We start from the raw sequence: 27,607 nt of genomic DNA, 5'->3' as shown, positions 1-27,607 counted from the left end.
TGCAAATTGTCCGGGAGATTAGGAATTACCTCAAATTCCAGATTGAGTGAATGCTTTATGTAAACGCATATCCCCCCCGACGGTCTTCCGAATATGTTAAGCTTTTTTGCAGGTTTTCCATATTCTGCGTATCCTCTTATTGAAAGCGGTTGGAGCTGCCAGGTTTCTTGTGTGCAGAGGATGTCTGCCTCTTCCATGAATGTCACGGCGTTTTTATTAAGAAACAGCCTCCTGAGCCCTGCGACGTTCCAGGTCATGATTTTCAGACAGCCCAGGGATAATCCCTGTCTGGAGGGTTTTATTGGACGATGGTCATGTTGCAGAGAGGTGGCTCGAGGCATCGTGGCTGTGTTAGGATCTTGAGTTTAATGCTAGCGGCAGCCAAGACCAGTCTTTACTTGCGCGTCCCAAGGTTGCGCATATGCGTGTACCCTGGTTCGTATTAGTTGTTATTTTAATTGGGGTGCTGATGGTTGGTCCAGTATTTGTAGCACCTTGGGACCCCTGGAGGGTGGACACCATATGAGGCCCATCAATGGGGTGGGCATGCAGGCATGAGATCCCTCCAGTTCGCTGAACTATGCTTCCCAACTGGGAGTGTGCGGTTTGAGTTTTTAGAGGGAGTGGGTATTTTTGTGTGCGCGTAGATTTTATTATTATGCCCCATCTTTCCAATAGCTTGTACTGGCTTCTCAGGACCTCGGCCTTGTGCGGGCTCACGAAAATTAGCTCCGTGGGTTCGTTTTTCTCCTCCGCTTCTGGCTCGAGAACAGAGATGGTGTCAATGTCTGTAGTGTTAGTTCCCTCCAATCCTGGGATATTTGCAAAAAGATTATTTTTAATAAGTTTTCACGGTTAAGAATATCCCACGGCCCCTGGGAGGCGTAGTCAGGGTACAACGTTATCTTGTGATCCTGGGGGTGGCTTGTTCGGCAGAGGGAGTCCGCCCCATGGCCTCCTATTTATGGTATTTGTACTGTGTCCTGCCTGTTTAACCCCAGTGGTCCCAAGTGTCGCGATTGGGCCTCCATCTGTGACAGACTGGGGGCGCTTACGGTTAGTAGCGGCTGTTCGATTTCCCTGAGATCCGTGATAGTCAGGGACGCTTGTGATGCGCAGCCCTTCGCGGATGTTGATAAAGCTGCGACCCGAAGGTCGTGTCTGTTTGGGTTTGCTTGAGTTGCTTCAGCGGAGCTTTGGCCATAGGGCTCCATTGCTTGTTTTAGGTGTGGTGCTGTTAAGACTGGCTGGGGGGTGACAAGCGAGGTTATTGCTGGGTTGGTCAGATGAATGTCTTCTGCATTTGACTCGTTTGTTTCCGGTGTTTTCATTGTTGCTCCCAGTTTGGTCGTTTCCTGTTTCACGATGTGGGCAGACATCGCATTCTCAGGCCGTAGCCAATCCCGGATAGTTCTGGGAGCGAGAGATTTGTTTCTGTTTACCTTGTTGAGTTTTTTTAATTTTTTCTTGTTTTTCCTAGATAAGATGTGGACATCTGGGCTGGTTGATGTGGTAATATGCTGGGACGCATGATTTTGTATTTTGGTTGTGATGGCGTCTGGCCTGCTCATGCTGAGCATGGGTATTGGTGCCTCCCAGGCCGTTATATCTTCTTTATTAATCAGTGTAAAGTGGTTTGTTGGGTTTCTTAAACCTTCTGTTTTTGGAGGGTGCAGAGGTGGTTTCTGAGAGATCGGGTCCTTGATTTTGCCGACTTCATTCTTGAGGTCCTCAACTAGTGTGGTCATGATGTCCGGAAGTTTACCTAGCTTGTTCTGGATTGGACTGCAGCAGCATGGTACGGGCTTGAAGTGTGTGCTGTCCTGTGCTCTGCGAATCAGGGAGTTGAGATGGTCCAATTTACAGTCGATTCCAGATATTAAGTTTGCGACAGTTTGTAGGATATTTATCTGGGCATCGAGCTTGTCGGCGTGCATTATTGCCGCACCTGTCATAGAGATGAGTGTCTCATTTATCAAAGTTAGATGGTCTGTGATCACTGGGGGATTCTCCCCCCTATCCGAGCTTCTACTCATTGAAGATGGTGACAAGGTCGTTTTATCTTGGGCCCGGGGGCTCTGATGCATCAAGTTCGCAGGTGGGGAGTGCCAGGCCAGTATTTCTGTGATGGTTCCTCCCTCAAAAATGCCATGTGTGTGGCTGGTTGCGTCAGGCGTGTGCTCCCCGGTTGCCGGGGGGGCACTACATGTGCTGATCAATATGTCAGCCGCGAGGGCCCCGTCTAGAATCGAGTTCGAGTGAGAATCTTCCCGTAAGCGATGTAAGGGCGTTGTTGGTCTATCTGAGTCGGGTGTAGGTGCAACCCTACCCGTAGCCTCTGGCTTGGAAGGTATGCCACCATGTAGCGTAGTTATGATTGGTGACAGGGGCCTTCCTGGGGCCCGTGAGGCAGTGGAGCTGGAGGGTGGGCTGTCCTCTGTGGCTTTGTTGGGTGGAGTGCAGCTTGAAGATCTGATTGGTGCACCTTGGCTTGTGGCCAGAGGGTTAAAGAAGCTTCTTATGTCTCTGTTTCCTGAAGAGATGTTTGCCCCGGGGCTGAGAGTAGAGTGAGCCGGTTTATGACGTTTCCCATCTTGCCCTGCTTGCGACGATGTCAGTGCAGTGAACGCAGATTGTAATCCTAGGGGCGTCGGTGTTGCACCGGTCGCACCCGGAGTTCCCGGGGTTCCCCCCTCCGACAGCCCAGGTCCAGAGTAAAGGCCACCCGCGCCTGGGGGGTAGAAAAGTTTTGCCTTCCGTCTTCTGGCTGTTCTGTGTGGTCGGGGCTTTTCTTGTGTCTGCAATAAGGACGAGTTTCTAGTCCTCATTGTTTTTCTCTGTTTTGGCTGTCACTTTTTTTTTTTTTCCTACAGCAAGGAGGTCGCTGCGATGTATCAGTGACAAACAGCAAGGCGTTTTCCCCGGCGTCTGCCCTTCTGTTGACGACCACGGAAGATCTAGCTGGAGCGAGCGGGGTACACAGGGGGGGACCACTGGCGAGGTCGGATCTAGTCAGACCGGCCTAGGCCACCGCCCCCGGGCTCTTACTTCGCAGCTGCCTCTAACGGCAGCCGCGCTCGCAGTCTCTCTGACCCACTGAGTTTGCCAGAGTCGATTTAATACAGTTCTAATGGGATCTTTCCTTGATAGACGCTTGATTGTGGTGGGGGAGTGGGCACGGCGGTGTTCCAAGGGGTCCCCGTCAAGAAACCCTGCAGCGGGTCTCTGGCTGTGGAGGGGCCACGTTGGGGGGGATGACTTTAATGTGGCAGGTAATGCAGGTGCAGGTGGTGAGTTGAAGAAAGATGAAGAGATGAAGCCCCAACCTGCTTCTGGCGCTCTGCTGCCCCCCCCCCCTCGGACCCTCCCAGTCCTAGATGACTCTAACCCCAGCTCCGCTCGTCTGCCGCCTGAACACCGAGCCGCTCAGCTGCTCACCTGCCGCCTGTGGTGCATAAGCGCGACCGTGGGTATACCGGGCTGGAGCCTCCCCGTGTCCGAGCTTTTTCTCCCCGCCCGCTCAGCGTTCTCAGTGTTCACGGACTTCACGACTTTCGCGGCTCAGGGAGCGGCAGTCAGGAGACAGGAGACAGGAGCAGGCAGGCAGGCAGCCACAGCGTCCATCTCGCTTCGGCGATGTGGGTGTTTCTGGCGTTTCCGTTCGCAGCTCATGGCTCGTGGGCTTCCTCCAGTGACTCCGAGCGTTTGTGGCTGAGGTTTTAATAAACCTACGCTTAAAGTTTATTTGTTTCTAGTTTACTTATTTTCTTATTAAAAAACACTACACTTTCACTGCCAGGTTTCATCACCATCCTACAGCCCCAGAAGATCATGGTGGTCAGAAATGTGGACCACAGGTCACAATGGCCGCAGATGCCCTGCCTCTACCTAGAGGCCCTACGGCGGCAGAGGCGGCGGATAAGCCTGAGGCTGAGGCTATTGAGTCTCACTGGGCTGCTCAGCCGGCCTTGCCCCATGCCTTGCTGCATGCTAGTCGCAGTGGTGGGGAGGATCACTGTGAAATGGGGAGTAGCTCCCATGGAATATGTTGCTCTCACCTACAGCCAAAACCGCTAAACCGCTAAACTGATTTACATCAAACCTGGCAGGAAGTTAGAACCTTACTCAGAAAGCATACTTTTATTGGTGAAAAGAAATGAAATGAAAAGGCATTTGTAGAGCGCACGCATACTCCAAGGATTGAAACCCCGTCAGTAGTTTTAGAGATGAAAAACATTTTTAAAATTTGCTATTGGAAAAGAGGCTCATAACGAGACACTGGAATTCCCCAGTGGCCCTGAAGTTAGATAAATGGCGGGAGGAAGGGGGCCTCTGGGGACTTGTGAAGAGTGATGCCCTCTGTCAGGAGGAATACCGAGGCCTCTTCAAGAAACCTTTCTCCTGTCCGCCCAGGTATGATTTCACTCTGGCCTCCCGGTATGTATCATTGGGGCTGCCATTTCCACTGCCTACGTGCCAAAACATATAGGGGATCCCCAAATTAGGTGACATAGGGCCATATGTATCAAGCACTAATGCGATCGCAAACGCCGAAATTCGCAGATTTTTTCTTTTGCGATTGCATTTAAGGAATCGCAAATTTTGCGATTCCTTAAATGCATTGTAAGAAGCACCAAAAAAGTGCAACTTCAAGTTGGTGGTAATTTGCGATTTCTTTGAAAAATGCACTTTTTTTGCATTTTTCAAAGTGCCATGTGACGCACATACATGCCCATAAGGCATGTATGTGTGCCACATGTGCACCCATGCTTATTTCAGGGGTGCAACAGGGTGTCCTTTTGACATCCTTGCACCCTTGAAATTGCAATCTCAATTTGCGATTCGCTAATTGCTAATCGCAAATTGAGAATGTCTTCCAATGGGGAGGTATTCCTTGATTGCAAATCGCAAGTTGAGATTCGCAATTAAGGAATATGTAGGATTAGCAAAATTTATTGCAAATCCTACATACATAGCATTTTGCGATTCTCAAATAGCGATTCGCAAAAAATCGCTATTTGAGAATCGCAAAATGACTTTTTGATACATATGGCCCATAGTCAACAGGTTGGGTGGGGTTGGAGCTTATAGTTTGATGTTTATTACGCTTATTGTATAGTACTGCATCCTACAATATGTACAACTTGGATGAGATTCTTTGTAACTCATTTCATGTGATAAATGTCATTCCTTTGTCAGTCATCAATGTAAAAGTGGTCATATCCTAAAATATGCAATAAAGTTTGTGTTAAAAAAAGTAAACTATTGCAAAAATTATCAGTTGCATATAAGAGAGATAATTTTTTTCTAATTCTGAAGTGTGATGGAGACAAAGATTTTGATAGGATCAAAACAAACCAAGACACTTTACTTGTGTGACACATAAGCACTAAAGCCAAATTGCCAGACATTGCTTCTACTCCATATTGGTTTAAAACTGCATGCATGATGCAAATTGAATAGCCATTTCAGATGGACATTTCAAAAGAAAATGTGCATTCTGTACATAGCAGAGCTTTACCACTCCATGCTTTATTCCTATATTTGGGATACTGTGTTGCAAAACGCACCACTGGACACATGCTGCAACTCTAGGATTCTCCTGCTGAACGGACAGGGCTCATTTGCTACACTTGTCCTTTATGTTGCGCGTTGATTTTAAGCAAATCCTGTGACTTAAGTGATGATAGCAGCACCTGCACTCTGAAATGTGTTCCAGCACCAATAGTTATGCTTCTGGCTTATACTTGCAATGCCAGTGAAAACTGTCAGTTATAGGATACAATTCACACTATAATTCATGTTACTCAATCCACCCACTCAAATAATTCAGACTTGCTTGTAAGAATGTTGTTATCCTTGCCAGTTTGTTAAATACCAATGTGTCACTTTTTTTGTAGTTCCACTGCAGTAGAGATCCTCTTCAAGGTGGGGTATTATTACCACAGCCTGATATTGATCTATGAAGTGGAAAGAAAAAAGTGTCCCAAAAATCTTAATCTGTTTCATTTAAAAGGGTAGAAAGACCACTTGAATTAGAAGTTCATGATAACTGAGTTTTTCTAACTCAATTCTTAGCTTGACGATGTTGCATAATGATGTATTACGGCACTGATTTATATAAACTTCACTTGCCACTTTTTCAATGGAGTCTCACTGAGGTTCTCATGTACACTTGCTTCGAACTCAAGGAGCTGCGTTTTGTTTTAAAGCCAGGGTGTATAATAAATCTTAGCCCCCCACTCAAAGTGCAGCAAGCAAACTGTACCTCTTTGGGGTATTATGTGGCTTGGAAACATGATACAAACATTCTATTGAACACCAATGGAAGGTAACTATTTCTTATACTACTTGTTGGTAGTTTCCCTTTCCACCTCCTCAAATGTTATGCATGCTTCTTATTTGGAACTTTCCTTGTAAAAGAGGGAAGAAAGCTGCCTCTTTCTTGAAGTGGGATGCCTACTTTACAATCACAAACTGTTGTGAAGAAGATAGTTACTGTAGGCTACAAAAGGTACTGTTCTTCTGTAGCACCCATTTTCCATTTCAAAATACTAAAAATAAGGCATTCATTTTTATCCACCTCCAAGTCTTGCCTACATGTTATTTTCTAGTAATGTTAGAATTGTGTGAATTGTGTGTACCTCTTTGACCAACGTGGGGCATTCAGTGGTGTCTTCCAGTCTCTTCAGCAATACAAACACATCTTTAAAAACGATCCGATGATCTTCGACATTCAAGTACCTTTCCTGTAAGAGAGTACAGACCACTTGAAAATAGGAAATATTCAAAGGTTTCATCACTATACACAACAATGGATCAGGTAGACCAACAGAAGTAAAATGAGCCTAACGCACAAGTTACTACATGTGTAACGATATATCTGTAAGAGACATTAGTTAGTGATAGATTCCTTACCTTAGAGTATCCCCAGGCGTCAGACCGGATCCGGAAAGTTTTGCGTAGCAGTACCCTTGCGCGTCGGTAGGCGTCGTCTGCGGCTCCGCGTCCGTCGTGGGCGCCGTGATGACGTTGTCGGAGTACTTAGACGCCGCCTCCGCGTGCTGACGTCAGTTCTTAGACACAGCTTTTCCGCGCCAGAAGCGCTGAGCCATGTTAAAAACCAACACTGGTGCCATTGAAACTAGGGCCCTGAAAGGGGAAACCCCTAACCCTAGATATCGGTCGCAGAACGGGGAGGATGGGAGGGTCGGAAAGGAATCTATCACTAACTAATGTCTCTTACAGATATGTCGTTACACAAGTAGTAACTTGTGCATCTGAAAGAGACACGTTAGTGATAGATTCCTTACCTTAGAATAGATACCCCAGCAATACCAACCCCGGTGGTGGGTCTGCGAACCAATAATCACACCAGAAAGTCCTGGAGGACAGAACGGCCAAAGAAGTCATCCCTCCGGACTTGGCTGTCCAGGCAGTAGTGCCTAGCAAACGTGTGCAGCGATGCCCACGTAGCTGCCTGACAGATGTCTTGTAAGGGCACTCCCCGGCCCAGGGCAGTTGTAGTCGCCGTGGCTCGGGTGGAATGAGCCCGTAATCCAACAGGGGGCTCCTTCTTAGCCAAGGATTAACATGCCTGGATACACAAGATGATCCACCGGGAGATGGTCCTCTTGTGCACCGCTCTCCCCTTCTTAGTGCCCACGTAACCAACAAACAGTTGGTCATCCACCCGGAACTGCAGGGCAGTTGTAGTCGCCGTGGCTCGGGTGAAATGAGCCCGTAATCCAACAGGGGGCTCCTTCTTAGCCAAGGAGTAACATGCCTGGATACACAAGATGATCCACCGGGAGATGGTCCTCTTGTGCACCGCTTTCCCCTTCTTAGTGCCCACGTAACCAACAAAGAGTTGGTCATCCACCCGGAACTGGCGTGTGCGATCCAAATAGAATGAGAGCGCACGTTTTGGGTCCAGACGGTGGAGCCGCTCTTCCTCTTTAGAGGTATGCGGTGGCGGAAAGAAGGTTGGCAAGGTGATAGACTGCCCGATGTGGAAGGCTGTGACAACCTTGGGCAGGAAAGATGGCTTAGTACGCTACACAACCTTGTCCGGATGGACAGAAAGGAAAGGTGGAGTACAAGAAAGGGCCTGGAGCTCACTCACTCTCCGGGCAGAGGTGATGGCAACCAGGAATGCAGTCTTCAGAGTAAGAAGGCGGAGAGGACAGTTGTGAAGTGGCTCAAAGGGAGCGCACATCAGAAACGTAAGAACAAGGTTCAAGTCCCACTGAGGCATCACAAACGGAACAGGTGGAAACGTGTGTGTGATGCCCTTTAGAAATCTATTTACAATAGGGGACTTGAACAATGAAGGTTAATCAGGCAGCCTCAGAAAGGCTGAAAGGGCAGAAAGGTATCCCTTGATAGTGCCCAGAGCAGAGCCCTGCTGGGCAAGAGAAAGAAGAAAGAGGAGAACCTCAGAAAGAGGGGCAGAGAGAGGATCCACAGCCTTTGCTGTGCACCATGCCACAAATCTGTTCCACCTGCAGGCGTATACCGACTTTGTGGAGGGACGCCTGGCTGCCAGAATGACATTACAGACTTCAGGAGGCAAGTCAAATTGCCTCAACTGTCGCCGCTCATTCTCCAAGCATGGAGGTGGAGACTGGACAGAATCGGGTGGAGGACCGTCCCTTGCTGCTGCGACAGAAGGTCCTCCTGAAGAGGCAGACGAATCGGGGGATCGACTGACATACTGAGTAGCTCTGGATACCAGTACCTTCGTGCCCAGTCCGGAGCCACAAGGATGACTTGTGCCCGGTCGCGCCTGATCTTCTTCAGCACTCTGGGCAGAAGTGGTATAGGCGGAAAGGCGTATAACAGACCGCAACTCCACACGCGGCGAAAAGCGTCGCCGAGCGAGTGTCGCCTTGGAAATTCCAACGCGCAGAACTGATGACATTGCGCGTTCTCTTTGGTGGCGAATAGATTTAACCAAGGCTCTCCCCCTTGCGCCACGTCCGAGTTCAGACGCCATTCGTGATCCATCATGCACCGACGGCTGAGTTCATCCGCCCTGGCGTTCAGAGAACCTGCCAGGAGTTGAACCACCAGGGTCACGCCCTGATGTTCCAGCCACTGCCAGAGGCGCAGAGCCTCCTGGCAAAGGGTCCACACCCCCACTCCGCCCTGTTTGTTGCAGTACCACATGGCGGTGGTGTTGTCCGTGAACACCTGCACTACACTCCCCCAGACAGAGGGGAGGAATGCCTTCAGTGCTAGACGAATCGCCCGCAGCTCCAAAAGGTTGATATGGAGCTGGGACTCCGCCGGAGACCAGAGGCCTCTGATCTCCGCCTTTCCCATGTGGCCTCCCCAGCCCTGGAGGTACGCGTCCGTCACAACTACGTGCTCCGGCTGGGGAAGGGAGACGGACCTGCCACTGACCCAATCGCGGTCTGTGAGCCACCACTGCAGCTGTCTCGCAGTGCCCTCCGAGATCAGGACGTGGTCGGACAGGTTGCCCTGATGCTGGGTCCTCTGAAACTTCAGGTCCCACTGCAGAGCCCGCATCCGCTATCTGGCGTGATGCACCAGTAGGATGCAGGAGGCCATCAGCCCCAGAAGCTGCAGCGTCAACCTGACCGAGACCCGGGATAAAGGCTGAAACATTGGAAGCAGAGCCTGAATATCCCGGACCCGCTGTTCGGGTGGATAAACCCGAAACTGCGCCGAGTCGAGAACCGCTCCGATGAAGAGGAGCTTCTGAGAGGGGCACAGGTGTGACTTTGGCACATTGATGGAGAACCCCAGCTGGTGCATGAGATCTGCCGTAGTCTGGAGGTGGCTGACGACTGTCTGGGGCGAGCCCGCCTTCAACAGCCAGTCGTCGAGGTAGGGGAAGACTGAAACCCCTAACCTGCGCAGATGAGCTGCGACCACCGCCATCACCTTTGTGAACACTTGTGGGGCGCTGGTAAGGCCGAAGGGGAGTACGGTATATTGAAAGTGCTCGTGGCCAACCGTGAACCGCAGGTAGCGCCGGTGGGCCGGCAGCACGGGGATGTGGAAATAGGCGTCCTGCAAGTCCAACGCTACCATCCAGTCTCCTGGGTCCAGGGCAGCTAAGACCTGAGCCAGAGTCAGCATTTTGAACTTCTCCTTCCGGAGGAAGCCGTTGACGTTCCGTAGATCCAAGATAGGGCGTAGGCCCCCTTTGCCCTTCTTGGGTACCACAAAGTAGTGGGAGTAGCAACCACACCCTACTTCTGGCCCAGGAACGCGCTCGATGGCCCCCTTGGCCAAGAGGGCCGTAACTTCCTCCTGCAGAAGTCGCAAATGATCCCCCGATACACGGTGGTTCTGCGGTGGCATGGCTGGAGGAGTCGCCTCGAAGGGGAGGGAGTAGCCCCTTCAGACGATCTGCAGCACCCACCTGTCCGAAGTGACAGTGCGCCAGTGGAGGTGGTGATGGCGAACCCTGCCCCCCACCGGCGTCACATGGGCCTGAAAACACGGACTAGGAGGGTTTTGAGGCGGATGCTGCGGGGGAAGGTGTGGACTGACCTAAACGTTGACCCCGACCGCCACCACGGCGGTTTCCACGGCCGCCACCGCGTTGGGTATTACCTTGCGGAGCGTGGCTGGCAGCACGTGTGGGAGCACCCCTTCAGTGGTCACGAAAGGAGTGAAAGGCAGCCGATTGCTGGCGCGGGGCCGAGAGGCCCAAGGACTTGGCCGTAGCCCTGGAGTCCTTAAAGCGCTGAAGCGCATGGTCTGCCTTGTCACCAAAAAGGTGACGGCCATCAAACGGCATGTCCATCAGTGTGTTTTGGACATCGGCCGAAAAGTTGGCGGACCTCAACCAGGCATGACGTCGGACCGCCACTGTCGTTGCAATCGCTCTACCTAGTGAGTCGGTGGTATCCAGCCCACACCGGATAGAATATTTGGCTGCATCCCGGCCCTCCACAAGGGCTTGGCCGAGTTTGGCCCGTACCTCCAACGGACACTCTGGCAGCACTTCCGCAACCGTATCCCACAGAGAGTGGGTGTAGCGGCCCAAGAGGCAGGCGGTGTTGGAAGACCGCAGTCCCAGACTAAGGGAGGAGAAGATCTTTTTACCGAACTGCTCGTACCTCTTGGATTCCCTGTCCGGCGGAGCCGACGGGAATGCAGTCTGGGAATTGGAGGCCTGGATGACCAGGCTCTCGGGGGTGGGGTGGGTGGACAGGATACATGGGTCGCCCGGAGCCGGGCGGTGGCGTCTGGCCACGTTCCTATCTACGGGTCAACCCGTAGCGGGCTTGGACCAAGTGCCCAAAAGAACGTCGGTTAAGGCCTCGTTGAAAGGCAGCAGAGGCTCGGCCGAGCATGACTGCGGCTTAAGGACCTCAGTGAGGAGGTTAGTCCTCACGGCCGCGACGGGGAGCTCAAGGCCCAAGGCCTTGGCCGCCCTCATCAACACCACATTATAGGTTGCCCCCTCCTCCGTAGCCACGCTAGGAGGTGAGACAAAGCCAGTGTCTGGCGAAGTGTCAATACCACTGGCGTCCCCAAGGTCACCTGCCCAGTCCTCATGAGACTGGCATTCACGTGCCAGAGGGTCCTTAGACCCCTCCCAATCCTCCTCATCACCCATCTCCTGGTATTCAGGGCAAGAATAGGATGGGTCCGGTTCATAGAAAGTAAACTCTCCGAACGGCGTCTGAAGCGGCGCCGAGCGGCGCCGCTTCGACGCCGGAACCGGGTCGAGGGAGGTCTCGGGGACGACGACGCCCGAGGACGGCGCCGGGGGTGACACCTGTGGGGCCGGCGTCGGGGAGGTCATTAAATCCACCGGCGACGACCCGGATCCGGATCCAGCGGGGCCCTGCGGCGCCGGGCCCGAAGGCGCCGGCGGCGTCGGAGCCGAAGCACCCGACAGCGTCGGGGCCGAAGCCCCCGACCCGCTAGGGCCCCCAGACGGGTCCGCTGGGCCCAAAGGCGCCGCGGAGCCCGTTGGAGGAGAGAGAGTCCTCATGGCCATGAGGAACCGCTCGATCTCCGACGTCGCGTGAGGCCCAGGGACCAGAGGGTATGAGGCCGGATGCGGCGCCTGCGACTCCGACGGAGCCGCGTGGGCGGTGTCACCTGAACCCCCGGCCGCGTCGCGCGAGCGTCGGGGGTAGTCAGAAGAGCGATGACGTCTCTTCGACTTCTTGTGCTTACCTGACGACTTCGACCCGGAGGAGTGACGGCGACTCCCGGAGCTATGATGGCTCCTCTCCCGCGACCGGTCCCTCGACCTCCGGCCGGCCCGGACCTCTCTCGGCACGGGACCGACTGCCGGAGCTCGAGCCGCTTACGGGACCGCTCCCGTCTAGCTTTAGTAGTCAGGGCCCGGCAGTCGGAACAGGCCTTGTCGTCGTGGTCGACGCCGAGACAGTAGAGACACCGACGGTGAGGGTCGGTGACCGACATCAGTCGGTCGCAATCCTCACAGGGCTTGAAACCTGGCATCCCTACCGGCACCGTTCGGAGTCGAAGACTTCGAAAGGAAAGATCAAAAAGATCAAAAAGTTATAGTCAAAAAGTGACTAGGTACCACTTTTTCCGGATCTGCGCTGCTGGCGCGGAAAAAAGAAGAACTGACGTCAGCACGCGGAGGCGGCGTCTAAGTACTCCGACGACGTCATCACGGCGCCCACGACGCCGACGACGGACGCGAAGCCGCAGACAACGTCTACCGACGCGCAAGGGTACTGCTACGCAAAAAAATTCCGGATCCAGTCTGACGCCTGGGGATATTCTAAGGTAAGGAATCTATCACTAACGTGTCTCTTTCAGATATAACCAATAATGAGAATGGATCTAACAGTTGGAGAATTTGATGCTCTTACAAATCATTTTCAATTGGAACATGAGGTACTGAGAAAGAGCGCTCAAGGATTAAACAATGGAGAGTAGGATATTGATTCTAACATTTGTGAAAATAGTGGATTAAAACTGAAATCAAAATGTTAAAGCCAAAAGGATGACATTTGTTTTGATACTTTCTACAATGCTAAATTAAAGGAACTATGAAAGTTGACAAAACACACTAAAGTAAGATCCAACGTGATAATACGGAAACTGAAAAACGATTAGAAAAAATAGTAAGCAAGACTGATGACAAAGGTAGCAATGTAGTCATATTTAACTAAGAGGTGTATAACAGAGGTAAGAAGGCCGCTAAGTTACTCAAATTGGATAGAAACAGAGCTACTGCAAGTAGCATTGAATGAGTAAGAACTATGATTGCTCATAAACATGGTTCCAGTAATGTACGCTTGTTATGCATTACTAATAGGCCCATTACAAATCTTGTTTATATTCTAGTGGGATCAGTAATCAGAATTACTAGCCCCGAGTAACGCGCCCCGAGACGGTACCAAAAATAAATGCTACTATATTTACAGTTAAGTGAGTGTTGATCGACTATGTGTCGCACTCGCTAATGTGCTCTTAGTGTACGAGGGGATTCCCTCATCAAGCATACGCTGGCGAGTTGCCTGGAATGCCTCCTGGAGTGAATCAGCAAAGGGATTGTCCAAAAGTGTTGGTCAAAGCCTGCAGGGTACCTGTTGTGCCGCCATCAGCCTCCGAGTGCGACACATAGTCGATCAATACTCACTTAACTGTAAATATAGTTTTAATATTGCACTCACTTCTTTATGGTCCTGAGGAAAGCCAGTATAACAAAAGGCACTGGCTGAAACATGTCGACCTACACCGGATGCAGGTGGTCTTAACTTCACCACCACAGCATCCCACTGCCTTGTTTTTAACCGCTCACGGAGACCCAGTCATTAAAATTTAATTTACCCTTGGGTACTGGGATCACCCTGAAGCCGTTTTAATTTCCAACACCCTATTCACCACACTGCACTCTCAGTACATACCAGCTCCGCTGTAATCAGGCATCGTAGCAAACCTGGGACACGCTAGGTGTCTCTGGGTGGGCCCAATGATGAAGCATGCCACCAACTAGGTTGGTGGGTGAGGGCTTCATGAACACCTACTAGGTGCCTGCTGATAAATAAGATTCAAAAAGGGGGTGGTGATGGACAGAGTATCTGAGTTAATCAGAACACTCCTACCCAGTCAACAGATCAGGGCATGATCCATCACCGTTTTTTAGCTCACTGCACCATCCCAGCTCAGAACCTGGCTACATGCAAATTAGTCTGTCCCTGGCCCAGTGCATCATGGGAACAGGGCAGACCAGACTACCAAGCCAATTCTTTACTGGAAAGGAAACAAGCTTCCGGGGACCGGTTTCTGGCATTACAGCCGTCTTCGGCCCGGCTTGCTTGAATCCTGATGGTGCAGTGAGCAAGGGACTCACATCTGAGCATACCCTTCCGCGCTTATGGTGGCCAAAACGATTAAAAAAGGGGGTGGTGATGGACAGAGTATCTGAGTTAATCAGAACACTCCTACCCAGTCAACAGATCAGGGCTTGATCCATCACCGTTTTTTAGCTCACTGCACCATCCCAGTTCAGAACCTGGCTACATGCAAATTAGTCTGTCCCTGGCCCAGTGCATCATGGGAACAGGGCAGACCAAACTACCAAGCCAATTCTTTACTGGAAAGGAAACAAGCTTCCGGGGACCGGTTTCTGGCATTACAGCCGTCTTCGGCCCGGCTTGCTTGAATCCTGATGGTGCAGTGAGCAAGGGACTCACATCTGAGCATACCCTTCCACGCTTGTGGTGGCCAAAACGATTCAAAAAGGGGGTGGTGATGGACAGAGTATCTGAGTTAATCAGAACACTCCTACCCAGTCAACAGATCAGGGCTTGATCAATCACCGTTTTTTAGCTCACTGCACCATCCCAGTTCAGAACCTGGCTACATGCAAATTAGTCTGTCCCTGGCCCAGTGCATCATGGGAACAGGGCAGACCAAACTACCAAGCCAATTCTTTACTGGAAAAAAAACAAGCTTCCGGGGACCGGTTTCTGGCATTACAGCCATCTTCGGCCCGGCTTGCTTGAATCCTGATGGTGCAGTGAGCAAGGGACTCACATCTGAGCATACCCTTCCACGCTTGTGGTGGCCAAAACGATTCAAAAAGGGGGTGGTGATGGACAGAGTATCTGAGTTAATCAGAACACTCCTACCCAGTCAACAGATCAGGGCTTGATCCATCACCGTTTTTTAGCTCACTGCACCATCCCAGTTCAGAACCTGGCTACATGCAAATTAGTCTGTCCCTGGCCCAGTGCATCGTGGGAACAGGGCAGACCAAACTACCAAGCCAATTCTTTACTGGAAAGGAAACAAGCTTCCGGGGACCGGTTTCTGACATTACAGCCGTCTTCGGCCCGGCTTGCTTGAATCCTGATGGTGCAGTGAGCAAGGGACTCACATCTGAGCATACCCTTCCACGCTTGTGGTGGCCAAAACGATTCAAAAAGGGGGTGGTGATGTCCATCACCAGCCCCTTTTCTGAATCGTTTTGGCCACTATAGGAGTGGCAGGGTATGCTCAGACATGAGTCCCTTGCTCACTGCACCATCAGGATTCAAGCAAGCCGGGCCGAAGACGGCTGCAATGCCAGAAACCGGTCCCCGGAAGCTTGTTTCCTTTCCAGTAAAGAATTGGCTTGGTAGTTTGGTCTGCCCTGTTCCCATGATGCACTGGGCCAGGGACAGACTAATTTGCATGTAGCCAGGTTCTGAACTGGGATGGTGCAGTGAGCTAAAAAACGGTGATGGATCAAGCCCTGATCTTTTGACTGGGTATGAGTGTTCTGTTTAATTCAGATGCTCTGTCCATCACCACCCCCTTTTCTGAATCGTTTTGGCCACTATAGGAGTGGCAGGGTATGCTCAGACATGAGTCCCTTGCTCACTGCACCATCAGGATTCAAGCAAGCCGGGCCGAAGACGGCTGCAATGCCAGAAACCGGTCCCCGGAAGCTTGTTTCCTTTCCCGTAAAGAATTGGCTTGGTAGTTTGGTCTGCCCTGTTCCCATGATGCACTGGGCCAGGGACAGACTAATTTGCATGTAGCCAGGTTCTGAACTGGGATGGTGCAGTGAGCTAAAAAACGGTGATGGATCAAGCCCTGATCTTTTGAATGGGTATGAGTGTTCTGTTTAATTCAGATGCTCTGTCCATCACCACCCCCTTTTCTGAATCGTTTTGGCCACTATAGGAGTGTCAGGGTATGCTCAGACATGAGTCCCTTGCTCACTGCACCATCAGGATTCAAGCAAGTCGGGCCGAAGACGGCTGCAATGCCAGAAACCGGTCCCCGGAAGCTTGTTTCCTTTCCAGTAAAGAATTGGCTTGGTAGTTTGGTCCGCCCTGTTCCCATGATGCACTGGGCCAGGGACAGACTAATTTGCATGTAGCCAGGTTCTGAACTGGGATGGTGCAGTGAGCTAAAAAACGGTGATGGATCAAGCCCTGATCTTTTGACTGAGTATGAGTGTTCTGTTTAATTCAGATGCTCTGTCCATCACCACCCCCTTTTCTGAATTACTGATAAATACAGCCTAGAGTCCTACATAGGTCACCCTGGGCTAGTCCTTGTGAAACCATATATAATAATGTGCTTCACCTTGGCTGAGGTCAAAACGGGAATTGAAGGATTATCCCAAGATAAGGTCCCGGGGCCTGATGGGATTCCTCCCAACCTCTTTTGTTATAATTCGGAGGTATGGGCTCCACTCCTAGTGAGGGTCTTAAATGCGGCATCATCATCAGTTATCCCATCTTCTTGGTCTTCTGCCATCATCGTTCCGATCTTTAAGAAGGAAGATAGCAATAACCCACACTGTTATCGTCCCATATCCCTTACAGACGCTACTGTGAAAGTTCTTGGTTGGGTGCTCCTTACTAGGCTGTCATACTGGGCAGATGCCAATCGAATAATTTCGGAGGTGCAGTATGGATTCTGGGTAGGAAAATCCACCACAGGCCAGTGTCTTAACCTTTACATTTTAACTGCTAAATACACATTAGCTAAACCACGTGTGATGTTCCTGGGTTTTATGGATCTCACTGCGGTTTTTGATCAGGTGAACCGCAGTAAGCTATGGAAACTCCTAGGGGATTTGGGGGTTGATGTGGCGATAATTAATGTGTTAATATCTCTACATTCTAATACCACTGCTAAAAATAGATATACCCAGGAGGGGAATACCACCGATAATTTCAATTGTTCAAGTGTGGTCAAGCAGGGATTTATATTAGCCCCTTTTTAGTTCACATTGTGTTTTAATGGTCTAGATGCATCCTTGACGGCCCAACTGGCCGATACCCCTGGGATAGGTGCGAGACAGGTCCCCGTTCTATTGTATGCTGATTATGCAGTTCTTCTCTCGTGTACACCGAGGGGCATGCAAATCTTACTTGACGGGTTCATGTCTTTTATGAACGAAATGGATCTGTCACCGAACCTATCCAAATCATATGTCATGGAAATCGGTAAACAGAGTACCAGACATAATTGATACAAACTTTGCACACACAGTTTAGCGAAAGTCCCTGCTTTCTCATATTTGGGCATCTTATTTGACGAGAAACTTAATTTAAAAAACCTGCAAGACGGGAAGCTTGTAGAAATGGTGAGATCAACGGGAGCAATTGCAAAGTATGCTCACAGATTGGGAACTTGGTCCCCTGAGGTTAGTAAACTCCAAACCGCTGAAAATAAATATTTTAGATGTATCTTGAAAGCTTCACGAGCACTCCCTTAAACTCAATACATGAGGAACCAGAGACCAGGTACATTATGGACATGGTTGCGGATATCCCTTGTTATGTTGGGCGAAGATCTGGTCAAATGAGGAGGCAGGTTTAAACAGACTTATAATTCAGGACTGCCTCTCCATTGACCACGCATTTAAAATACCCTTTTTAAAATACATCAAGGATACCTTTACCATTTTAGGAAGAGCAGATATGTTTTCCAGATATGACAACATGAAGCCGTGGGATAAGAACATCATTAAAGAGCTGTTTTTTAAACATGGCAGCTCACGGCAAGGCACAGGGAATCAGAAAACCCTTGTTAAGAGGGCACATTTTGATCAAATCTGTGCAAGGAATGGAGCCCTACTTATCTGTTTTAACAAGTGTGCACAATAGGTTTTTAATTACTTGTTTTAGATTGAATCAAATTCATCATCTATTGGCTTCCTCTTCTGGCTTTGTTCCACACACATATGATAGAGGTGCCTGTGGCTGCGACTCAAGGTCTCCTCATGATACCCTTCATTTTATCTTCTTTTGTAAATATTTCTTGCATCCTATAAGAGTGTTTCTCAAAGGACTTTAAAAAAAACTGGGTTTTAGACAGGCCTGTGTTTCCTTATTCTTTTTACAGCTTTTATCTAATGTTAACACCCTTTTTTGTGTGAGTAATTTTTTAAGATCGGCCCAGAAAGGTTCCGTCATGAGCACCAGTGCTCCTGTGCTCATGACGGAACCATTCCATCATGAGCACATGCTCAGAAAATACCTCTGCTGCAGATTTCTCTCATTCCCCAGATGTCCCCTACATTGTAGGTCCTGAAGAGACCCCACACCTTAGCGGGTCGAAACGCTGTCGACGATAATAGGAAGAGAACCATTTACACAGCACCTATGATTGTATATGTTGCTGCAACACTATATAAAAGTGTATTCATTAATGGTCGCTTGTCCTGGAAAATTACCCTTTGAAACCTTGTAAATATTTTCACCAACTGTCACTCAAATTACTGTTTTAGGTTCTTATAATATACACTTGGGACACTTTGCACATTTAGAAATGTGTTGCATATATGATTTTGTATAATGTATATGCTTATACCACTTTCTGAACAAATACAAACCTGAGTAAGGTACATACAAATGTGTCATGAGTGCTCTCTCTCTCCTGCATCCCTCCTTAACCCTTATTGTTATCGCTATTATGCTGATTAATTATCAATGAATCTAATGTACTATTCCACTGGAACCGTTGTTTTCTACATAAAGTTCGCACCCTGGTTCCTAAGATAGTAGGGTTCCCTTGTCCCTTCTTTTCGCCCATCCGAGGAGTGACACATCTGTCACCACTGTGATCTCTGGTTGGGGAAGGGAGAGGGATCTGCCGTTGACACAGTCCTGGTCCGTTAGCCACCACTGCAGTTGGTGTGCAGATCTCTCCGAGATCTGGACGTTATCTGAAAGATTCCCCTGGTGCTGTGCCCACTGGAACTTCAGGTCCCACTGCAGAGCCTGGATATGCCACCTGGCATGATTCGCTAGCAGGATGCAGGAGGCCATGAGGCCCAGCTGCCTCAGGGTCATTCTCACCGAAATCCGGGACAGGGGCTGAAACATCGGTATCATAGCCCGAATATCCAGGACTCGCTCCTCGTCATGATAAGCCCGAAACTGCTCTGTATCCAGAACTGCTCCAATGAAAAGGAGCTTCTGAGAGTGAATCAGGTGTAACTTCGGCACAATAGTGAACCCCAGCGAGTGCAGGAGGTCCGCCGTAGTCTGGAGGTGGGAGACAACAGCCTGGGGTGAGCTCACCTTCAACAGCCAGTCATCGAGATAGGGGAAGACTGGGACCCCTGATCTGCGCAGATGAGCTGCGACCACAGCCATCACTTTCGTGAACACCCAAGGGGTGCTGGTAAGGCCAAAGGGGAGCACAGTCAACTGAAAATGCTTTTGGCTTACCATGAACCGTAGGTAACGCCTGTGAGATGACAGGACGGGAATGGGGAAATAAGCGTCCTGCAAGTCCAAGGCTACCATCCAGTCTCCAGGGTCGAGAGCAGACAGGACCTGAGCTAATGTCAACATTTTGAACTTCTCGTTCCGGAGGAAGCGGTTGACATCCCGTAGATCCAAGATCTGACGCAGACCTTTGTCCTTCTTGGGTCCCAGGAAGTAGTGGGAATAACAACCACGACCTACATCTGGCACTGGGACTCACTCAATAGTTCCCTTGGCCAAGAGAGCCGTAACACCCTGACGGACAAGGGCCAAATGATCCTCAGACATGCAGTGAAGTGTTGGTAGCATGGATGGTGAGGTAATCTCGAAGGGGAGGGAGTAGCCCCTTCAGACTATCTGCAAAACCCACCTGTTCAACGTGATGTTGTGCCAGTGGGGGAGGTGATGGTGAATCCTGCCGCCCACTGGCAACTGGTGGTAAGGTTTGGAGGCAGCTGACGGAGGGGGGTTGGTGGACGGACCCACCCTCTGGCCCCCGGACCCACAACGCTGGGTCCCACATCCCCGGATGCGCAGAGGCTGGGTGGGTTGTGTGGCCCTGTGGCTCTGGGTGGAACATGGTGGGGCACCCCTTCCGTGGCCACGAAAGGGGTGAAAGGCAGACTGCATAGGGCGAGAAGTCAATGCAAGGCCCAAGGACCTGGCCGTAGCCCTAGAGTCCTTGAAGCGCTCAAGCGCATTGTCTGCCTTGTCACCAAACAGGCGACAGACATCAAATGACATGTCCAAAAGGGTAGATTGGACATCCCCAGAGAAGCCAGAGGTTCTAAGTCAGGTGTAGTGTCTCAGGGCTACCGACCAGAAAATCGTCCTACCCAGCGTGTCTGCAGTGTCCAGCCCTCACCAGATGGTGAACTTCGCTACTTCTCGACTCTCGGCAACAGCAAGGGTGAGCACGGCCCAGGCGTCCTCTGGGCACTGTGGCAGCACTTGCGCAACCGCGTGTCCCACACAGAATGTGTGTAACGGCCCAATAGACATGCGGTGTTCACCGACGCAGTCCTAAGCTGGCGGAAGAAAATATCTTCTTCCCAAAATGGTCCAGCTTCTTGGATTCCCTATCTTGAAGAGCTGTAGGGAAAGGGTTTCCTTTTGAAGATGAGGCTTGGACCACCAAGCTCTCGGAAAAGGGTGCTGGCAGAGGAAAAGTGGGTCGCCCTGTGCCAGGAGGTGCGCAACCATCCTATCCACAGGAGCCCCTGTGCTGGGTTTGGACCAGGAAGCCAAAGGGCTATCAGTGAGAGCCTCACTGAAAGGTAACAAGGGCTCTGAAGAGGCTGCTGCCAGCTGAAGCACCTCAGTCAGGAGGTTAGACCTGACCGCCACCGTAGGAAGCGCAACGCCCAAGGCCTCAGCCTCCCTACGCAACATCACAGTGTAGGAAGCTCCCTCTTAAGTAGCCACGGTAGGGGGAGAAAGAATACCAAGGTCTGGGGAAGTATATAGGACACTGGTATCATCCAACTCCTCTCTCCAGTCTAGGTCTTCAAGCTGGTCTGCTAGAGGGTCAACAGACCCCTCCCAGTCCTCCTCACCCTCCTCTGGCCACACTCCACTGCCAGTTACCGGTCTGGCTCCATGTCCAAGTCGAGGGGGAGGTCGGAGTCAATGCCGGCTGGGGACATAACTGGCATGGGAGGTGGGGCAGGAATCGGTGCCAAGGGAGGTGTCATGAGGTCAACTGGCACCGATCCAGATCCAAGCTTGGATCTCTGGGGGGCCCTGCGGCACCGAGGCCAGAGCCCCCAGCATCAAAGGCCTAGAGCCCCCTGCTGAGTCCGTGGGACCTAAAGGCATGCCGGCAGAGTCAGGCTGCGCGGAGCTGACTGTCGGGACCCAGAAGCTTTCGGGACCGCTCCCGCAGAGGCTTCGGGTTCATGGCCCGACAGTCGGAGCACAACATCGGGTTGCGCTCCAGGCACCAGAGGCCCACGAGGTGCGGGTCTGTGACCGACATCAACTTGTGACAGGAGTCACAAGCCTTGAAGCTGGCCTGATGATGGGACATCCCTACGTGCACCAGGAGTCGAACGACTCAATTCAATTCAATATTTATTAAAGATTGGGAACTCCAATGAGGTCCACAGTACAGTACATACCCATTATTACATAAATAGAATAAAACATAGGGAAAACACATTTCCCGGACCAACATAAATTTCCAAGAGCCTACTCAGCTGGTCTACATTTTCCTATACAAAACATTCGTCGATGTTGACGTTTACCCTATAAGGCAAAATAACTAAGGTTTTCAACAGTAATACCATTTAGCTCAAGGGCAAGAACAAAGGCCCAAGAGACCTCAACCAAAGCAAGAGACGTACGTTTAAGACAATATTAAAAACAACAACTTCATGTAAATTAATAATAATATCCATCGCGTCAGGGCCAGTTAAGATTTTTCAAACATTTAGGAAGCAACACATAACAACTTTGGCAGAGGAAAGGATTTGGGATTTTTTTTTTTTTTTTTTTTAAGGTATTTTTTATTTGCATCAAAGGGTCACAAGACAATAATAAACAATTCATTTTTCCAGCAAAGGAAAACATAGGCAAAAATTAGAAAATAGCAATAATCCAGAATTACTTTTAGATAAATATAAAAATAAACATAGCATTACTTGTACAGTGCAAAGCATACAATAAAGAAAAAAAAAAAAAGAAGAAAGAAAAAAAAAAAAAAAAAAAAAAAAAGGAAAAAAAAAAACCTTGTATTTGGAAGACACCTACTAAGACATAAATAGGCCCCATATTCTGTCAGTTTTTCGCCTGGCCTGCACTCCTCTTGAATCTGCAATAGCGGCTTCCATACTATAAGTGTCAGTTACCAACCCCCACCATTCTAGAACTGTTGGTGGTTTCTTTTCAATCCAAGCTCTAGCAACAATTAGCCTTCCACAAGTAATTAGAACATTCAGCAGATCTTTAAACCTATCCCCCCCACTTATGCCTACGCAAACGTCTGTATTTGAGAGTAAAAAAGGTTGCTCCAGCCTCTCAGTAATAACCTTAGTTATTCCTTCCCAATATTCCTTAAGATGAGGGCAAGTAAGGAACATGTGAACAATATCGGCCCCCTTCAAATCACATTTAGGGCATTTCGTTTTGTCTGAGTAAGCATTATTTGTTGACCATTTAAGTATCCTGTCAGGCGTGTAATATAATTGACATATTGTTTTAAACATCTGTAGTTTTAAGCTGGATGATAGCACTGTTGTGTTAAGGCTTATAAATGTTTTAACAATCAAATCTGTAGGGATATTAATGGCCAGTTTCCTATTCCATTTCTCGGTTAAAATGGTAGTATCACTGGTCTTGAGATCAGAAAAGAGCTTGTAGCCCAAACTTATGATAGATTTATCATCATCCCTATAAATGCAGTCCCATATCTCAGATTCCGGGAATGTGGTAAGTTCTATTTTTTTCACCAGATAATCTCTGATCTGATAATACTTAAACCTAGCTATTTCTGGTAGGTTGAAGCATACTTTCATTTTATCAAAAGCCATAAAACCAAGATTGTCATATAAATCCCCCAGAAATCTAATACCAGAGTTTAAAAACACTTGACAAGCTGCATCATGAAAAATACTAGGAAATCCGGGGTTACCCCAAACAGGTGTTTGGCTATGAAGAAGAGAGGTATTGCATTTAGCCATAATAGATCGCCAAATGCTCATAGTATCCTTAATGGTCTTGAATTTTACCCTTTTAAAATAATTGGGGTCGTTCATCCTATACACAAACATATTAGCATCTAGTCCTAGTAAAAACTTGTGAAAATATGTGCATTTATCCAGAACAGCTAAACTGCGGATCCGAGTCATAAATGCTGACCAATAGTATGATTTGAAGTCCGGAAGTAACAAACCTCCTTGACTGAAGGGAAGTTTAAGTAATGATAGAGCACGCCGGGCCTTTTTGTACCCCCATATAAAGCTGCCAATAATACTTTCTAACCTGGAAAAGAAGGAATTATTGACCCGTAGAGGGATTGTGCGAAACAAATACAGGAATTTAGGCAAGATTTTCATTTTTATTAAATTTATTCGACCAATGATGTTGATAGGGAGTTTATGCCATTTCTTAAGTTGCATAACAGTTTCTTTTAATAGAGACTCATAATTCAATCCTATTATGGAATCAATATCCGCACAAATTTTGACACCTAAGTAGGTGGCTATATTGCAAATTCCAAGGGCAGGGGTAGTAGCTTGATAGTTCATGACGACTTGGGTTTTAGTGGTATTGAGTTTGTAGCCAGAAGCTGAGCCATAAATGCCAGCTTCTTTTAATATACCCTCCATAGTCTTAGTGACGTCTGGGGTGAAAACAGCTATGTCGTCAGCATATACCGTGATATCTAATTTCTCTAATCCATTAAAAAAAGGGGAAATTAAAGTTTGATGTTGTAGAGCCATTAAAAAGGGCTCTATTGCAAGAGCAAAAAGTAAAGGTGATAAAGGGCACCCTTGCCTTGTCCCTCTTTTAATAGGGAACAAAGCAGAGCATTTTCCCATATATGAAACCTTACCCATTGGATTGTCATATAGAGATTGGATCCATCGTAATTGTTTTCCTTTAATCCCGAATACTTGTAATGTAGCCCACAAAAAACCCCACCCCACCCGGTCAAATGCTTTTTCAGCGTCTAGTAAAATCATACCGAGTGGGGTGTGTTTAATCCGTGCCGCATCAAAGGCTGAAATAGCCATATTAATGTGTGCTACGGTGTCCCGTTTAGGGATGAATCCATGTTGTTGAGGAGAGACAAGTTGGGACATATATGGAGCTAATCTAGTAGCCAGTATTTTAGCGAAGATTTTGGCGTCGCTGTTAATAAGGGAAATAGGCCTATAAGATCCCCTCTCTTGTGGTGCTTTGCCTTTTTTCAAAAAGAAAATAATTTGGGTCAGATTCCACGATCTGGGTGCTTGTTGCCCATTACCAATAGCGCTGATCACATCAGCAAATAGTGGTAATAGTTCTTCAGTGCAATATTTATACATTTCCAAGGGGATAAGATCTTCCCCGACCGCTTTACCCATTGCCAAAGATTTTATTGCACCCCTCACTTCTAAAGGCGTGATCTCTGTCTCTAATTGAGCCGATTGGTCTAAATCTAAATGCTTGACTTTATTAACATCAGTATAATTCTTAATACATTCCTCTGAAATAACATCTTCCGGTGTATAAAGAGTTTGATAAAAGGAGGCAAACTGTTGTAAAATTGATTTTGGATCTGGGATTAACAACAGAAGTATTGAGGTAATTAATATTATCCCAAAGTGTGCAAAAAGCAATAAGTAGCATACAAGTCATGTGCAAAATATAATCCACAATCCAGCTTTGGCAGAGAGTTCAGTTTAGGGTTAGCAGCAAGTAAAAAGAAATAACAGGGCATATCCTAATCTGTGCAAAAAGCAATTCAATAGCAGCCAGTTCTTGTGCAAAGTACAGTCCACTGTCATGCTTCAATTGAATTTTGAGATTGGTAACAAGAGAAGAAAAAAAAAATGAGAGACAAGCACTGCATATCCTAACTGTGCAAAGAGCAATATATAGCAGCCAGTGAATGTGCAAAGTACAATTTAAAAAAAGGAGAAAGCATTAATGCTTCAAAGGGGATAATGGCACGGGGGTTAACGGCCCATTTAAAAAATATATATATAAGATTTAAAATATATACATAAACTCCTTAAAATAGTTGAATAGTTTTGCACAGACTGCCTCGTTCTTTGGGCAAAAGAGAAAGTCACGGGCTGAAGCTACATTTGTAACACAATTTTGTAGAAACATCGGCCGAAGCAAGCGACAACGACTCAGAACCAATGCTGGGCAGACAAATAAAATATGATCCAAGGTCTGAATGTTCAACTTGCAAAAATTACATATTTTTTCATTTTTCAGATTCTGGGACCAGTTTGCTCTTAAGTCGTTTAAAGGTAGGAGATTCATACGATATAGAGTGAGCAGTCGTCAGGTTACATGTTCTAAATTCCAAAATAGATATTTTTGTGAGATTCTCAGTGAATTTGTCCTGGCTATTATCTTTAGTCTCTCTTTAGATTTACAAGCTGTAATATCTCTATTATAGCTAATTTTGTCACTTAAGGTTTTTAATAAAGATTTAAATTCAAATGGCGGGGAAAAGTCACTGATTTATCTTGTACACAGAACATTTTTAGTGCCAAAGAGAAATCACAATAGAAAGAGTAATTCCCTGCCTTCTCGCCAAAGATTTCTTGCCCCATGAAACTTCTTAATGAATCAGGCTCGTTGTTTTTAACTGATAACCCCAACGTAAAACCCTGCATAAACCTTGGACATAAAGGCCTATCAGGCCAAATTACAGTCTAATAGCAGCTGATGGAACTATTGTGTTAAAATTACAAAGACCTTCAATCTTATCTAAAAAGTTCCAGTCTTAATGGGGATTGATTCAATGGCATAGAGCAGAGTTGGAGGGATTTTTGCTTTAAAAACCGTCAGGTGATGTAAAATATGCCTTCTTCCCATCGCGCTGTAAAAGATACGCAAACCATTAGCAGGGGAAGCAGCTTTACAAGAACTATGTTCAATGTGAAGTTTGTTCTTATTATTACCTGCTATTAGTTTCCCTAAATAGAGGTATGAATCCACCACCACCAGCTTATCAAGACCAATTTTCCATTTAAAATTACTTGATTTTCTACTTTTGTTACATTTCATGATCAAGATTTTACTTTTTGAAATGTTTATCTGCAAGAAATGGGCCACCATGTAATTCTATAATGAATTCAGCTTTCTGTTTAGCCCAACAGGGGTTAGATCCATCTTAGATCCATCCGTATTATATCATCTGCATATAGGAGACATGCAAAAGGTCGGCTACTTATCTTTGGTGTGTCTCCCTCTAACTGAGTGAAGCAATCAGGTAAATCTGCTATATATAAAGAAAATAGCAACAGTGCTAAAGAGCAACCTTGTTTCAAGCCATTTTCTGTAGGGATTACATCTGATAGACCTTGATTTCCTCCAATTAATATCTGACACCAAGTTTGAGAATGTAGTGCGATGATTGAGAATAGCAGGGGAGGAGGCAATCCCATTTTTTGCAATTTTCTCCATAGTAATGGTCGATCTACCTTATCGAAGGCCATTGACAAATCTATGAAAGCCATATATACATTTGACCTACGATAAATTGTGAATTTCTCCTCAATTAGTTTCAACATGGAGATATTATCCAAGGTAGAATGATTTTTTCAAAAACTGCTTGTTCTATAGGCAAGACCTGCTTCTTTATCATCCATTCCGTAAGGTGATCGAGAATACTACGAGAAAAATTTTTCCCCGCCGCATCTAATAATAGCCATGGTAGGGGGAGAAAGCATACCAAGGTCTGGGGAAGTATCTAGGACACTGGCATCACCCAACTCCTCTCTCCAGTCTGGCTCATCAAGCTGGTCTGCCAGAGGGTCAACAGACCTCTCCCAGTCCTCCTCACGGACCTCTGGCTGCACTCCGGCTCCGGTTACCGGTCCGGCTCAGTGTCCAAGTCGAGGGGGAGGTCGGAGTCGACGCCAGCTGGGGACATAACTGGCGTGGGAGGTGGGGGGAAGAATCGGTGCCGGGGGAGGTGTTGTGAGGTTGACCGGCACCAATCCGGATCCAGGCATGGATCCCTGGGGGCCCTGCGGCGCCAAGGCTGGAGCCGCCAGCATCGAAGGGCTAGAGCCCTCAGCTGAGCCTGTGGGGCCCAAAGGCGCTCCGGCAGAGTTGGGCTGCCCAAAGATGGAGTGGAGGACTTCGGTAAATGCACGAAGCTGGTGTAACGTCAGGGTAATTTCTAGCCTATTCTTAGACTAATAGTGACTATAATCTACTACCATTTCAGTCTTAGTAAC

General features: G+C 48.2%; 1 protein-coding gene across 12 annotated transcripts in view; it reads right to left on the bottom strand.

Annotated features, from left to right (window-relative positions):
- MBD1 (methyl-CpG binding domain protein 1) overlaps positions 1–27,607 on the bottom strand; it is a 1,384,891-nt gene that overhangs the window by 60,682 nt on the left and 1,296,602 nt on the right. For all 12 annotated transcript variants that reach the window (XM_078664741.1, XM_078664738.1, XM_078664739.1 and 9 more), the window contains one exon: positions 6,645–6,749. In XM_078664741.1, the coding sequence (XP_078520867.1) occupies positions 6,645–6,749 (105 nt within the window). The remainder of the gene's footprint in view (positions 1–6,644; positions 6,750–27,607) is intronic.

This window comes from Lissotriton helveticus, chromosome 10 (assembly GCF_964261635.1).
Source record: "Lissotriton helveticus chromosome 10, aLisHel1.1, whole genome shotgun sequence".
Classification (NCBI taxonomy): domain Eukaryota; kingdom Metazoa; phylum Chordata; class Amphibia; order Caudata; family Salamandridae; genus Lissotriton; species Lissotriton helveticus.
The sequence above is the reverse complement of the archived record's forward strand: the minus strand, read 5'-3'. Positions and strand labels throughout refer to the sequence as shown.